The sequence below is a fragment of the Meriones unguiculatus genome, chromosome 4, assembly GCF_030254825.1.
Source record: "Meriones unguiculatus strain TT.TT164.6M chromosome 4, Bangor_MerUng_6.1, whole genome shotgun sequence".
Taxonomy (NCBI): Eukaryota; Metazoa; Chordata; class Mammalia; order Rodentia; family Muridae; genus Meriones; species Meriones unguiculatus.
This window is the reverse complement of record NC_083352.1, coordinates 46,206,009-46,222,198: the sequence shown is the minus strand read 5'-3', so window position 1 is coordinate 46,222,198 and position 16,190 is coordinate 46,206,009. Positions and strand designations below refer to the sequence as shown.

At 37.4% G+C, this 16,190-nt stretch overlaps 1 protein-coding gene across 6 annotated transcripts in view; it reads left to right on the top strand.

Moving 5' to 3' along the window:
- The window catches only part of Wdr17 (WD repeat domain 17), a 96,042-nt gene that overhangs the window by 63,483 nt on the left and 16,369 nt on the right, over positions 1 to 16,190 (top strand). For all 6 annotated transcript variants that reach the window (XM_021656729.2, XM_021656728.2, XM_060381789.1 and 3 more), the window contains 5 exons: positions 1,334 to 1,398; positions 4,657 to 4,789; positions 5,345 to 5,436; positions 6,509 to 6,608; positions 7,234 to 7,373. In XM_021656729.2, the coding sequence (XP_021512404.1) occupies positions 1,334 to 1,398; positions 4,657 to 4,789; positions 5,345 to 5,436; positions 6,509 to 6,608; positions 7,234 to 7,373 (530 nt within the window). The remainder of the gene's footprint in view (positions 1 to 1,333; positions 1,399 to 4,656; positions 4,790 to 5,344; positions 5,437 to 6,508; positions 6,609 to 7,233; positions 7,374 to 16,190) is intronic.

The following is a 16,190-nucleotide window of genomic DNA, read 5'->3' as shown; positions in this document are numbered from 1 at the left end:
CCAGATATATTTGCTCCTTGTGGAGCTCCTATCCTTTCCCCATCAGACTAACTCCCCTTCTTTCTTATGATTCCCTGTACTCTGCCAAAGGTTTGGTCATGAGTCTTTGCTTTGAAAACACTGCTATTTAGAGTCTTTCAGATGTGCTCAGTAGACTCCTGTCATACGTTCAATGCACATCCCTTCTGTCTTTCTAAACGAGGATTGATCATCTTACCCCATGTCCGCTCTCTTGATTATCTTTTTTAGGTGTATAGATTTCATAACCTAGAACCTCCGCTCAGATGTAGCCTGTGGTAGCTCAGTAACCAATTGGTTTCCCAAAGTGAGGGAAACAAGGACTATTTCTAACAGGAACTCAATGACTGGCTCTTTGGCCTCCCCACCCCCCAAGGGAGGAGCAGTCCTGTTAGGCCACAGAGGAGGGCTTTGCAGTCAGTCCTGAAGATACCTGATAAAACAGGATCAGATGAATGGGGAGGAGGTCCCCCCCATCAGTGGACTTGGAAAGGGGCACGGTGGAGATGAGGGAGGGAGGGAGGGACTGGGAGGGAATGTGGGAGCGGGACACGGCTGGGATACAGAGTTAATAAAATGTAACTGATAAGAAAAAAATAAAAAAAAAAAAACACATGTAAGGCACCTTTTTAGTAACATGATTTGAATATGCAGTTTTAAAAAAGATCTATTTAAAATTTAGCATACCATGTATACCCATATACATGAAACTGTATATATACAAATAGAAATAATTTATTTATTTAAATTTTGATTTACAATTTTTAAGTAAATTGCCAGTCTTGTAGCCTCCATTGCACTATAAATCCCAGTTTTTTGGAAAGTCTTAATTAAAATGAAGTTTTCATTTATGCAATAATATTTTAAAATATGTTCTCTTCCAATCTTTCTTAGACCTCAAACTAATATTTTGAAGCAACAATAATACTCAGTTTTGATTAAATAATGAGCTTCTTCAAATGTTGTCTAAGATATAAAACATGACAAGTTTTCATTTTAAAGGAAGCAATGATGGTAAATAACATTCACACAGTAACAAAATAGAAATGTGGCATTTATTCAATAAAAGAAACTGATTTCTTTCTTGTTTGTAGCTGGATTTTTCATGAAATAATTGAATTTAACGTATTTTATTTTACAATATCCAAGTTGGTATTTTTCCTTATTGGACTGACTGAATAGTTCACATTTCTATTCCTGATATTCTGATAATTTTAAATGTTGTTTATTATTAACACAAATCTCAAAAAGATCTGTTTAGAATTAAATCGTGCAATCTAAATGTATATATTTCTGTTCTTGCTGAATTTTGTAGTGGGACAAAGCCTTGTCAGTTGCACCTGGAGTCTCTGTGAAATACTGGAGGAAGTTAATGCAGAGGTAAAGTCAACAGTCTGTGTCCAAAGGGAGATTTTCAAGTTATGTCCTGACATAGAGAGAACATGCAAATATTCAAGTGGTTCTTAATATTTCTTATATCTCTGTCATATTAAATAATAAAACGATTTTGTGTCTATAAGTGAAATATGATAAATTGGTTACAGATCACTTTGGTTTTATGTTTGTCCTGATTGTTAATGAATAGAGTAGGAGGAATTTTCTCCATTGAGAAAAACAAAGACCAGCAAATTACCAAATATATATTCCTACTGACCTGTCAGTGGGAAGATTTTCTGTAGGTTATCAGAAGCTTGTAAGGTACTATTCTATGCATAATTGCAACTATTTGAAGACACTATTCTCAGCATTTTTCCATGTTACGTCTAAGATAATAAGTATAAAGATTTGCCTGATCATGGAGGAAACTTTGAACACATTAAGATAAGATATTTTCTTCGGGTGTATTAGTTTCCTAGTGTTACTGTAACAAACGGCCACACCTAGGTTGTTATCTCACAGTTACTGAGCTTAAGCATCCAAAATCAGTTCGTTGGCAGAGTTGATGTAACACTGGTGGTTCTGGTGGCTTCTGCAGTCCTCAGCAGCCTGTCATTGTTCTCACTTCCCTTACCCACTGTGTCTCTTATGCCAAATTTATTTTTTCTTAAAGTATTAATATTGGAATTTAGGCCTACCTTATCATAGTTTGGTATTTTCCTCTATTAATTTAATAAGGTCCATAGGAAAATATTGTATTTCATTATAAGATTGCATTCAAAAGTCCCCACATGTTAAGAGTTAAATGTGCCCTTTTCTGAACATATTTATATTCATAATACATTCTACCTAATATGCCATTCAGCAACTGTTTATTTTACACCCATTAAATGCTAATCTTTGTGCTAAGCCGGTAGAGTGCTATTATGGAGTTCCATCTTTCTTTTGTTATTATAAAGAGAAATTTGAGAATATTTTTTAAGACATGGTTTAGGAAAATTCTGTTGCTAGTCACATAAATTAAAAATAATAAGGGCTATGCATGAAAACTACAAGGATATGTGTAGTTTGCCATGGGAATGTAGACTTTTGCCTAGCATCCAGTCTTCCAGAAAAGGAGGTTTATGCCTTCAAGCTCCCAGAATGCCAGACACTTTCTATGCAAAGATCACACTTCAGAATGATACTGTTCCCTTGAAGGTTTACTAAACTCAAGTTGGTCATGTCTTATTACACAAAACATATTTTGTCTCAATATAAACTTAAATGAATGTCATTTACATTCAAGGTATGTCACTGATTCATTGTTAATAGCAGGTGAAACTTCGTGTTTGGTATTTTATGATTGTCAATGGACTTTTGTAGCATCTATTGCCATATTAGTATTTGAATACAGTGTTTTTTAATAGTAGATATTTATAAGATAAGTGTTATCAAAACCTTCAAATACATTGTAAAAGAAAACACCTGGGATAGACTTGCATTCGTACTATTACAAATCAAGGGAAACTAATAGAAAGCACGAGAAAAGGTGTTTGAGGCCCAGTCAATAGAAAAAAATGGTAGTAAAGGGTGTGGTTTTAGTTGGAGTGCTGAGTCTGGGGGCTGAGTGGGAATGAGTGCCTAGGGGGAATGGAAAGAAAACATGATTTTAAACATGTAAGGTTTTTTGTTTTTGTTTTTGTTTTTGTTTTTTTCTTGATCATAAGACCAACAGAAGAAGGCACTAACAGATTTTAAACAGGGTAGAAAGTAACCAGCTCAAATTTCCATATTGAAAAAATTATGTATGATAAAGAACATGGCAGACTGAAGAAGGTCAGCAGCAGAGTGGCATCTACTCCTTTTCCTCTGAACCTGGAGACAAGAATGGCTTTGGAGCTTTACACAGTGATGGCAGAAAATAAGAAAAGCTGACAAATTTGACATACTTAAGAGTTAAAAGGAATAGTGGGTTCCCTAGTTAGGGGAACAGGGACTGTCTCAGACATGAACTCAATGGCTGGCTCTTTGACCTCCCCCCTCCCCCAAGGGAGGAGCAGCCTTGCTAGGCCACAGAAGAGGACATTGTAGCCAGCTCTGAAGAGACCTGATAAGCTAGGATCAGATGGAAGGGGGGGAGGACCTTCCCCATTAGTGAACTTAGAGAGGGACAGGAAGGAGATGAGGGAGGGAAGGAGGGAGGGGGCTACAGCTGGGATACAAAGTAAATAAACTGTAATTAATATAAAAGATAGAAAGAAAGAAAGAAAGAAAGAAAGAAAGGAAGGAAGGAAGGAAGGAAGGAAGGAAGGAAGAGTTAAAAGGAGCTGGTTTTAGTAACAGACATGAGAGATTGTATAAATAATTCTCAAGTTATAGGACTGAAAATAATGGCTAGATGTTGTTTGCTATTGACTGAGATTCCAAAACAAAACAAAGTACCAACAAAAGCTTAGGAATGTTAGAATTAAGTAGCACACAAGATCATTAATTTTCATTAAGCTTATTAACCTGAAGATTGCTGTGCTATTTTCATAACAATATAAGATAGATAATATTACTTCTTTAGCCCTTGCAAGTAATTTGGACCACACAAAAATATTAATTTCCTTAGTAAAAGTTGAAAGGTCAAAAGCTTTGGGCACTTAAGGGATGAATCATGTTAGAGTAATCAATGTTAGAGTAAGTTAAATAGGACAGGAGGATAAATGAAGAAGCAGGTTGGAATGCAGAAAAAATTTCCAACTATATTTACCTTCAAAACCCAATACCTGTCATTTCCTTTCTGTTTTTTAAATATATCTCAGTTGTTAGATTGCTTGCCTGGAATGCACAAAGCTCTTGGATTTATCTTTAGTGCACAACAAACTGAGCATGCGGCACACGTCTGCAGTCCCAGCACTCTGGACATGGAAATACAAGGAACATAAATTCAGAACCATTTGTAGCCATATAGCAAGTTCAAGACTAGACTGAGATACATATGACCTTTTTTCTAAATAGATAAATAGGTAAGTAAAAAGGTAGATGATAGATGTAGATAGCTGGGAGGTATAGACAGACAGACAGACAGATAAATGAGTTCCAAGGGAAAATCAATAAAGTATTTTATAGGGCTTTTATTTGTATTCGTATGTGATCTACTTGTAAAATATAAACTTAAGTCTTTATGAAACCTAGAAATTTTATACATTTAAAAAGTATCAGTCTAATTGAAAAAACTTGAAACTAATATTTCAATTAAATTTAATATAATAAAGATAGTCTTTATTTCTTTAGGAGAGCTGACCAATTAATTCAAGAAGATAAGGATGATGTCATCCCATACTGTATAGCCATTGGTGATGTGAAAAAACTTGTCAATTTTTTTGTGTCCAGGGGTCAGCTCAAGGAAGCGCTGCTTGTGGCACAGGTATAATCACGTTAGCATGCCAGGTAAATACACTAGTGGGTGGAGATGAGGAATGGAGAAAGCCACGTTGGTTAGTTTGACTTCTTGTGATGGAGGGTCACAGATGGCTTCTTTCGTGGAGTTCACTTTTCTAGCCGTCTTCCTCGACAATTTAATCACACTGAGCTCATTCTAGACTTTTTACTCAAACAACTGTCTTGACTTGCAATCATCTCTGAGCTCTGAAAATCTCACTTAAAGTTGAATAACTATTTCTTTAACCAGTTACTTGATGTGTTGGTACTCACAGTGAAGTTAACATTGTCTCTTTTTTTAAATTCCAAGATTGTTTACAAAACATACTATGAGCATTAAACATTGTTTAAGTATAATTTGTTTAAAACAATAGCCTAGGCCTTGGAGGATGACTCAGTATCACACACAGAGAGACACACAGACACATACAAACACACACACACAGGGGGTGGATAATAAGTATATCATCTTTTAAAAATAATCTGAAGTTGGTTATCCATAATTATCTAATGAATAATTAAATCTTCAATTGAATCGTAGGCTGCCTTTGAGGGAAATATTCAAACCTTACATGTTTCTACACCAAGGAGAACTTCATATTCTGATGATATCTACAGAGAAGACTTTAATGAGTGAGTGATATGCCTTTGTTTCGGGTCATTATTTTATGGCTGTATAATATAAATGTTATACTTCAGGTCGTTGTTTTGTGGCTGTTTTCCCTTTAGAAGTATTGAAGGTGAGGTAGTACAATCTTCTTTTGTGAAATGAGCACTTGATATCTAGAGCTCAAATGTATTCCTTACCATCATCTAGTTCCATGACAAAAATCCATCCCTATGAATAAAAACTGTTGAGCGGGAGACACAGCCTCCACACACTCACATAGCTTCCAGGAAGAAAGCAATGGGAATACCTAACCACTTTAAAAACAGATCAGCACATGTAATGGAAGAGAGTGTGGCTTTGCTCTAAAAAAGCAGAATTCACAATATCCAATCTCTTGGTAACCTCTTTTGCCAATGCTAGTGCTTAAAAGACCAATTATTCTTTTTTACAATAAGAAAACAAATACTTGCTTGTAAAAAGTTACAACTTAAATTTTGTAGACTTTCAATCTTTTCTTTAAATTATTTTACTTCTCTTGTCTTCCCTGTGATTCTTGTATTGGTTCCTCCAACTTTCAAGGACAATATTATACTTATTTTTTTTTTTTTTAGGATATCCACCATGTAGCAAACAATTTTAAAATGTTCAACACTGTTTCTTTCTGCTGCTGTTCTTTGCTTCTTTTTCTTCTAAACTTGGGGTGTTAAACATGTGTACAATGCCACATTGTAAATATTAACTAAAACTTGAAAAAAATCTCATTTCAACCTCAGTTTTTCTAAAGCCAATCTATAGCTATTATAAATTATCCAGTGCAGAATGGTAGGCAACACAATCTTTCATTGACAACCCAAGCCTTTCTGTTGATATTTGTAGTGACCAAAACTGGGAACAGCTTTATATTACACTTTCTATAAGACATCTGACCTTTTGACTAAAATCTTAAATTGGGCTGTAATCTAAAACAAATATGTAGAATGAACTATTTGTTCTCTTACTTTAAAGTAAGACATTAGTTCACATCTCTGATAGAATTACTAAATTAACTAGAATTCCTAAATTATTAAATCTAATACCTTTTTTTTTTTTTTCTAGACTCCTACACAAAGTCATACATGAGCTGGCAGAATGGTATTTTCAGGATGGCCGAGCAGTGTTGGCTGCATGCTGCCATCTCGCTGTAGATGATATTGAGGTACAATACTTGAAAGTGGTGCATATAGCTGAGTAGCTCTCAGATATGTATGTTATGTTTGAGGGGGCAAGATCAGATGTCATCTGGTGTTGCATCCCTTCAAAATCTCATGGTGAATCAGCACACATACCTACTATTCAGCATGTGTTTTCTTGTTTTATCTATTTTTTACAGATAAATATTTGTAACAATCTAGGCAAACAATTTAGTATTGCTGTATAATATAGAAGAAACTTTTACGATATTATGTTCTCTTCTGATGGAGACCAAATGACAGGTTCAGGATGCTGGACAATAGTATAGGAGCAAAAGGGTTGGGAACATAGCTCATTGACAGAACACTTGACTAGCATGTATGAAGTTTTGAAATCCATTGCAAAAAAAAAATGAATTATAGCATTTTAAAATCTAAGCTGAACGATAAGTTGTATGTCTCACAGTCAGCTTCAGTTTTTCCATCTGAAATTATTTTTGCAGAGATACTTCAGTGAAATATTGTCTTCAATATATTTAAGAAAAAAATAGTATCTAGGCTAATATTAATTTATCTGCTTACAACCTTGAATGGAAATGACTGTTCTGCCAAGCATCTATGTAACTGAAGGAACTATTTTCTTATAACTAGCTTGCTATGGCATACTTGATCCGTGGGAATGAACTAGAGCTGGCAGTCTCGGTGGGTACTGTCCTAGGAGATCCTGCAGCCCAAGCCACTCATTATGCTCTGCAGCTTCTGGCAAGAAAATGCATGATGATTCCAATGTGGTAAGAAACTTTTAACTAAAAGAGTAATTTCTCAGTTATGACATGAGCTTTAGACTATAATAAACTACTTTTGAACAATGAAAGCATGAAATTTGCAGGCAAATGGTGGGAACTTGAAAAAGATCATCCTGAGTGATTTCCCAGGTTTTAAATGGAAATCAAGGTCTAAGTCATTTTCATTCAGTCCTACATCATCTTATTCTATATCAGACATCTGCATTATGTTGGCACTTTTAGAAAATACAAGCTGCTGTCATTCAATAGGTAATTATTAATTAAAGATGACTGAAGTTTTTATTAGGTTTTGTTTTGTCGTTAGAGAGATGGCCTAGCAGTTAAGAGTACTGGTCCTCTTACATAGGACTTGGGTTCAGTTCCCATCAAATGTGCCTAGCAACTTACAACTATGTCTAACTCCAGTTCCAATGCACCCCTCTGGGCACCTGTACATACACGGTATACATACTTATATTCAAACACAAACATTCACATAAAATAGAAAAATGAATTTAAATCATCATAATTTTACTTTATCTTCAAAATGCATAAGTCCTGGGAAGTTTCTAAAATTTTTTATGAGGACCTTTCCCTCTTCCTTGTCCCTACTTCATGTACTCAAACTTGTAAATTGGAGCTTTGATGTTGACCATAGCATATGAGGAAGAGGAGGAGGGGGAGCAGTAATATGATTTGGATGCAGCTAACAAGTTTACACTTCTTACTGGATACCAAGCAATAATTGAGTTTACATGTCATGAACTCCTGTGTCCTGGGAAGCAGATACTGTTTTGCCAGAGGATTCAGTGAATCATGACAGAAAGTAACAAGATACCTATGAAGTTTGTGCCCTTAGCTACCAAAATATCACTGCCTCATGGAAAAGAAGTTTTCTGCTTTTTTATTTTCCTTCTTTTCTTGAGCTTGGAGTTTAATAGTATACTATGGATATCATCATGACTCACAATGTACACATTTCTTACACTGATTTAAGAGCACTCTCCACTACCTAAATGTAGTGATACACTGTAATAGATTCACCTGTCTCCAACATCAACTGTCCTCTGAGAGTCTCGAATGACACCCATACCTGTCAAAAGCCTACAGCAACCACCTATGTAGTCTCTTATGATTGGTCTCAGGCCAGTCAAAAAGTTTGAAATCAAACCCAAATCACTTATTTACAAATGTGGCTGACTCTATGCTCCAAGATATCATCTAATGTGAATGAAATGTTTGTAAAATATACATACTTGAACATATATATGTAATATACGCAACATTATGGGGAGTGCAGGTTGTTTTCATGAATTTGGGATTATATATGTATACATGTAACAACAAAGAAAATGAGGGCCAGAATTTGAGAGTGGGAAGGGGTACATGGGAGAATTGTATTGAGATACAAATATAACGATATAAATAATGTAATTCTGATTTCAAAAAGCAAAAAATATTTTATACATTTGAGAAAATACAGCAAAGATAAAAATGGTTGCTAATTGCTAATTAGTTTTGTTTTATCTCACTGTTTAAAACTCTTTCAATGAGCTGATATTAGTCATACTTCTTCTAACAAAAACCAAACTTCTCACACCTGATGACTCCTCCTGCAGTGCTCTTCCTTTTCATGGCCAGAGGCCAGAAACCAGGATAAATCCAAATCCTGGAAAATATTGTGCTAAGTATGGTAATTTTCACAAGACATCCATACATGGCTACTAGAATCCTCCAAATTAAATTAACATAATTTAATTATTTAGCTTAAGGAAGCTAGTCATAATTTTATAAATCAAAGAGTTCATGCATTTTACATTTACCAGTGCAGTTTTGTTTGCTTCTTGGTATTTATGGTGCTTGTCTGATATTCACATTTAATATCTTCTCTCCAGCTTCCCATCAGTTGCATACAGGTACTATCTAGTTTTGTTCTTACTAACATGTTCTTTTTAAAAAGTCACATAATTTTATAAAATGATACGCTCAGGATGCGAGGCTAAGCACTGCACTCAGGGTCAGCCGCTTTGGACCCAGAGAAGAGCATGTCTGATTGCATGCGGGTTGATGCCCCAGGTCCCGCCTCTGAGAAAAAGGTATCAGACGGGTCTGATGCTCTTTGGGTGGATGACACCTAAATGAACATCTGTACAAAGTCCCAATTTATTTCTAATATCAGAGATCAGACCTCTACTCTTGCCTGATGCGTCTAAAACAAAAAGGGGGAACTGTAGAGAGCTGCGGAATGTTATGCCTTAAAGATGGAGCTGGTTTCCGCCTTCCACCTTCCCGATGGTGAGTGCTCTCTGTCACGAACAACTCCACATTTGGCTAAGGCCGAGGATCTGGCTTGCTTCCATGTATGTGGACCTATCTGCATTGCCCCTGTGGCACGCCTGGGTTGGCTACCCAGAGGCTATTTAAGCTGTGGGCTGGCTTTCCCCGGGGTCCGAGGATTGTTCAATGTTCCTGAATAAACTGCATTGAAAAAAAAAAAAAAAAGACAGAAATAAAATTAAAAAGTTAAAAAAAAAAAAAAAAAGACTACCTCGATGCTATTTGGTCTTTTTTTTTTTTTTTTATAGGTGAATCTTTTTTTTTTTTATTTTATTTTTATCAGTTACATTTTATTAACTCTGTATCCCAGCCATGTCCCGATCCCTCATTCCCTCCCAGTCCCTCCCTCCCTCCCTCCCTCATCTCCACCGTGCCCCTTTCCAAGTCCACTGATAGGGGGGACCTCCTCCCCATTCATCTGATCCTGTTTTATCAGGTATCTTCAGGACTGGCTGCAAAGCCCTCCTCTGTGGCCTAACAGGACTGCTCCTCCCTTCGGGGGTGGGGAGACCAAAGAGCCAGTCATTGAGTTCCTGTTAGAAATAGTCCCTGTTCCCCTCACTTTGGGAAACCAATTGGTTACTGAGCTACCGCAGGCTACTTCTGAGTGGAAGTTCTAGGTTATATCCATACATGGTCCTTGGTTGAATGTCAGTCTCAGAAAAGACCCTGTGCCCAGATATATTTGGTCCTTGTGGAGCTCCTATCCTTTCCCCATCAGACTAACTCCCCTTCTTTCTTATGATTCCCTGTACTCTGCCAAAGGTTTGGTCATGAGTCTTTGCTTTGAAAACACTGCTAGTTAGAGTCTTTCAGATGCGCTCAGTAGACTCCTGTCATACGTTCAATGCACATCCCATCCATCTTTCTAAATGAGGATTGATCATCTTACCCCATGCCCACTCAATTGATTATCTTTTTAGGTGTATAAATTTCATTATGTTTATCATATCTTATAGGTCTATATAAGTGAGTATATCCCATGTTTGTCTTTCTCCTTCTGGGATATTTCACTCAGAATGATCTTTTCTAGATCCCACCATTTGCCTGCAAATTTCATGATTTCCTCCTTTTTGATTGCTGAGTAGTATTCCATTGTATAAAAATACCACAATTTCTGTACCCATTCCACCGTTGATGGACATCTGGGTTGTTTCCAGGTTCTGGCTATTACAAATAGAGCTGCTATAAACATGGTTGAGCAAGTGTCCTTTTTGTGTACTTGAACAAACTTTGGGTATATACCTAGCAGTGGTATAGCTGGGTCTGGAGGAAGCACTATTCCTATTTGTCTTAGAAAGCGCCAGATAGCTTTCCAGAGTGGTTGTACCAGTTTACATTCCCACCAGCAGTGGAGGAGGGTTCCCCTTTCTCCACAACCTCTCCAGCATGTGTTATCGCTTGAGTTTTTCATCGTGGCCATTCTGATGGGTGTAAGGTGATATCTCAGGGTCGTTTTGATTTGCATTTCCCTGATGGCTAATGAGGATGAGCATTTCTTTAAGTGTTTTTCTGCCATTCGATATTCCTCTGTCGAGAATTCTCTGTTTAGCTCTGTTCCCCATTTTTTAATTAGATTACTTGGTTTGCTGCTTTTCAGCTTCTTTAGTTCTTTGTATATACTGGATATTAGTCCTCTGTCAGATAAAGGGTTAGTGAAGATTCTTTCCCAATCTGTAGGCAGTCATTTTGTTTTGATGACAGTATCCTTTGCTTTACAGAAACTTTTCAGTTTCATGAGGTCCCATTTATTGATTGTTGCTCTTAGAGCCTGTGCTGTTGGTGTTCTGTTCAGGAAGTTGTCTCCTGTGCCAATGAGTTCTAGGCTGTTCCCCACTTTTTTTTCCAATTGATTTAGGGTATCTGGTTTTATGTTGAGGTCCTTGATCCACTTTGACTTTAGTTTTGTGCAGGGTGATAAATATGGATCTATTTTCATTTTTTTGCATGTAGACATCCAGTTGGTCCAGCACCATTTGTTGAAGATGCTGTCTTTTTTCCATTGAATGGAATTGGCTTCTTTGTCGAATATCGAGTATTCATAGGTGTGTGGATTTATTTCTGGGTCTTCTATGCGGTTCCATTGATCCTCCTTTCTGTTTCTATGCCAGTACCATGCAGTTTTTATTACTGTTGCCCTGTAGTACAGCTTGAGATCAGGAGTGGAGATACCTCCAGATGATCTGTTGTCGTACAGGATCGTTTTGGAGATTCTGGGTTTTTTGTTTCTCCATATGAAGCTGAGAATCTTTTTTTCAAGGTCTGTAAAGAATTGAGTTGGTATTTTGATGGGAATTGCATTGAATCTGTAGACTGCTTTTGGCAGTATGGCCATTTTCACAATGTTAATCCTACCAATCCATGAGCACGGGAGATCTTTCCATCTTCTGATATCTTCTTCGATTTCTTTCTTCAGAGACTTGAAGTTTTTCTCAAACAGGTCTTTCACTTGCTTGGTTAGGGTCACACCAAGGTACTTTATGTTATTAGTTGCTATTGTGAAGGGTGTTGTTTCCCTAATTTCTTTCTCAGCTTTTTTGTCTTTGGTATATAGGAGGGCTTCTGATTTTTTTGAGTTGATTTTGTATCCTGCCACTTTGCTGAAGGTGTTTATCAGCTGAAGGAGTTCTCTGGTTGAATTTTTGGGGTCGCTCATGTATACTATCATATCATCTGCAAATAGTGACACTTTGACCTCTTCCTTTCCGATTTGTATCCCCTTTATCTCCTTTATTTGTCTTATTGCTCTGGCTAGGACTTCAAGTACTATGTTGAAGAGATATGGGGACAATGGACAGCCTTGTCTTGTCCCTGATTTCAGTGGGATTGATTTAAGTTTCTCTCCATTGAGTTTGATGTTAGCTATAGGCTTGCTATATATTGCCTTTACTATGTTTAGGTATGTGCCTTGTATCCCTGATCTCTCCAAGACTTTAAACATGAATGGGTGTTGGACTTTGTCAAATGCTTTTTCGGCGTCTAAGGAGATGATCATGTGGTTTTTCTCCTTCAGTTTGTTTATGTAGTGGATTACATTGATGGATTTCCGTATGTTGAACCACCCTTGCATGCCTGGGATGAAGCCTACTTGGTCATGGTGGATGATATCTTTGATGTGTTCTTGGATTCGGTTTGCAAGTATTTTATTGAGTATTTTTGCGTCAATGTTCATAAGAGAAATAGGCCTAAAGTTCTCTTTTTTTGTTGGGTCTTTGTGTGGTTTAGGTATTAAGGTGACTGTGGCTTCATAGAATGAGTTTGGTAGTGTTCCTTCTGTTTCTATTTTGTGGAATAGCTTGAGGAGAATTGGAGTTAGCACTTCTTTGAAGGTCTTGTAGAATTCTGCACTGAAGCCATCTGGTCCAGGGCTTTTTTTGGAGGGGAGACTGTTAATGACTGCTTCGATTTCCTTGGGAGATATAGGGCTATTCAGTCTTTCTACCTGATCTTGACTTAGTTTTGGTAGATGGAATCTTTCAAGAAAATTATCCATTTCATTTAGATTCTCAAATTTTGTGGCATATAGGCTTTTGTAGTATGACCTAATAATTGTTTGGATTTCCTCAGTGTCTGTGGTTATGTCCCCATTTTCATTTCTGATTTTGCTGATCTGGATAGTTTCTCTCTGCTTTTTAGTTAGTTTGGCTAAGGGTTTGTCTATCTTGTTGATTTTCTCAAAGAACCAGCTTTTTGTTTCATTGATTCTTTGGATAGTTTTATTTGTTTCTAGTTGATTGATTTCAGCCCTTAGTTTGATTATTTCCAGCCGTCTGCTCCTCTTGGGTGTATCTGCTTCTTTTTTTTCTAGGGTTTTCAGTTGGGCCATTAAGTTGTTTGTATGTGATGTTACGAATTTCTTCTAGCAGGCACTTCGTGCTATAAATTTTCCTCTGAGCACTGCTTTCAATGTGTCCCATAAATTTGGGTATGTTGTGCCTTCCTTTTCATTGAATTCTAGGAAGCCTTTAATTTCTTTCTTTATTTCTTCCTTAACCCAGCTGTCATTGAGTAGTAAGTTGTTCAGTTTCCATGTGCGTGTCGGCTTTTTGTTGTTTCTGTTGTTGTTGAGGTCAAGCTTTAGTCCATGGTGGTCAGATAGTATACAAGGGATTATTTCAATCCTTTTGTATCTGTTGAGGCTTGCTTTGTGGCCCACTATATGGTCTATTTTGGAAAAGGTTCCATGTGGTGCTGAAAAGAAGGTGTACTCTTTTGAGTTTGGGTGAAATGATCTGTAGACGTCTATTAGGTCGATTTGATTTAGGGATTCTGTGAGTGCTTTTATTTCCCTATTTGGTGTCTGTCTAGTTGATCTGTCCCTTGGTGAGAGTGGAGTGTTGAAGTCTCCCACTATTAAGGTATTAGGATCAACGTATGATTTAAGCTTTAATAATGTTTCATTTACGAATGTCGGTGCTCTTGTATTTGGAGCATAGATATTCAAGATTGTGATGTCCTCTTGGTGGATTTTTCCTTTGATGAGAATATAGTGGCCCTCCTTATCTTTTTTGATTAACTTGGGTTGAAAGTCTATTTTATTAGATATTAGGATGGCTACTCCAGCTTGTTTTCTGGAACCATTTGCTTGAAAAACAGTTTTCCAGCCCTTTACTCTGAGGTAGTGTTTGTCTTTGTTGCATAGGTGTGTTTCTTGGATGCAACAGAATGTTGGATCCTGTTTCCTTAACCATTCTGTTAGCCTGTGTCTTTTTATTGGTGAGTTGAGTCCATTGATATTGATAGATAATAGTGACCAATGCATGTTAGTTCCTTTTGTAATGGAGTCGATGATCTAACCCTGTTTCAATGCTTGTTTTCTTTTCATTTTTGTTGGGACATTATCTGTATGCCCTGTTTTCTTGGGTGAATTTGTTTTCATTGGATTGGAGTTTTCCTTCTAGTATCTTCTGTAGGGATGGTTTGCTGTGTAGATATTGTATAAATTTAGTTTTGTCATGGAATATTTTGTTTTCTCCATCTATGTTGATTGAAAGCTTTGCAGGGTATAGTAGTCTGGGTTGACATTTGTGATCTCTTAGAGTCTCCATGATACTTGCCCAGGCCCTTCTGGCTTTCATAGTTTCTGATGAGAAGTCCGGCGTGATTCTGATAGGTCTACCTTCATATGTTACTTGGCCTTTTTCCCTTGCTGCTTTTAATATCTTTTCTTTGTTCTGTAGATTTAGTGTTTTGACTATGATGTGACGTGATGTGTTTCTTTTCTGGTCTAGTCTATTTGGAGTTCTGTAGGCCTCTTGTATATTTATGGACATCTCTTTCTTTAAGTTGGGAAAATTTTCTTCTATGATTTTCTTGAAAATATTTTCTGGACCTTGGAGTCTGGAGTCTTCTTTTTCATGAATTCCTATTATTCTTAGATTTTGTCTTTTCATAGCATCCTTGATTTCTTGGATATTTTGTGATTGGAACTTTTCTGATTTTACTTTTTCTTTGAGAGAAGTATCCATTTCTGCAAGTGTGTCTTCAGCTCCAGAGATTCTCTCTTCCATCTCTTGTATTCTGTTGGTGATGCTTACTTTTGTGGTTCCTGATCTTTTCTCCAAGTTCTCCAGCTCAAGGGTTTTCTCATTTTGTGTTTTCTTTATTGATTCTAATTCTGTTTTCATGCCTTGCACCATTTCTTTCATGTGTTTGAATTTGGATTCCTGTCTCTCTACGATGGCCTCTATTTCTGTTTTCATTTCCTTCTTATATGCCACTAATTTTTCCTCTACTTGTGCATCTATTTGTTTGGCTATGTTTGCCTGTGTTTCTTTAAGGATATTGTCTATTTCTTCTTTCTTTGCCTCCAATTGACTGGCCATCTCTTTGAAAGATTTGTTCATTTCCTCCTTATGAGCCTCAAATAATTGGGCAAGCATGGCTTTAAAATCATTTTCCTGTGCTTCTGCTGAATTGGTGTATCCATCGGTTTTGGGGTTTGCTGGTGAAGTCATGATGTCCTGATTTATGTTGGAAGTGTTCTTTCGCCTACCTCTGGCCATTGGCTTATCTGAAACCTTCCCTGTTCGTTTTTGGATTCTGCAGATCAGACTGGTGCTGTCTCTCTCTGGTGTCTGGAGAGTTCTTCAGGAAGCTGAGCACTCTCAGCATGTGCTGAGGACTAGCTGTACAGGCAGGTCTTTTGGCCGAGATCGTGGTATCCGGGGCTCTCTGCTCTCTGGTTTGGCCCTGCTTCTTTGATGTGTTCCGCCAGTTCTGTGCTGCTGTCACTGCCAGGTTCTGAGGTCTTGCTGCAGCTGGAGATTTCAGGGTGGTCACTTCAGCAGGGATGGGGTAACCAGGCTCTCTGTTCTCTGGTTTGGCCCTGGTTAGTCTTAAACTGGAGGGCTGTGGTGCCCCGCCAGTTCAGTACTGCTCCGCTGCCACGTCCTGCTGTAACTGGAGACTGGCTTGCTAGTCCCAATGCTTTCTGGGATCTCTTCGTTGTGCTCTCCAAGCTTGGGAAGCCCAGTGCCTGGTGTG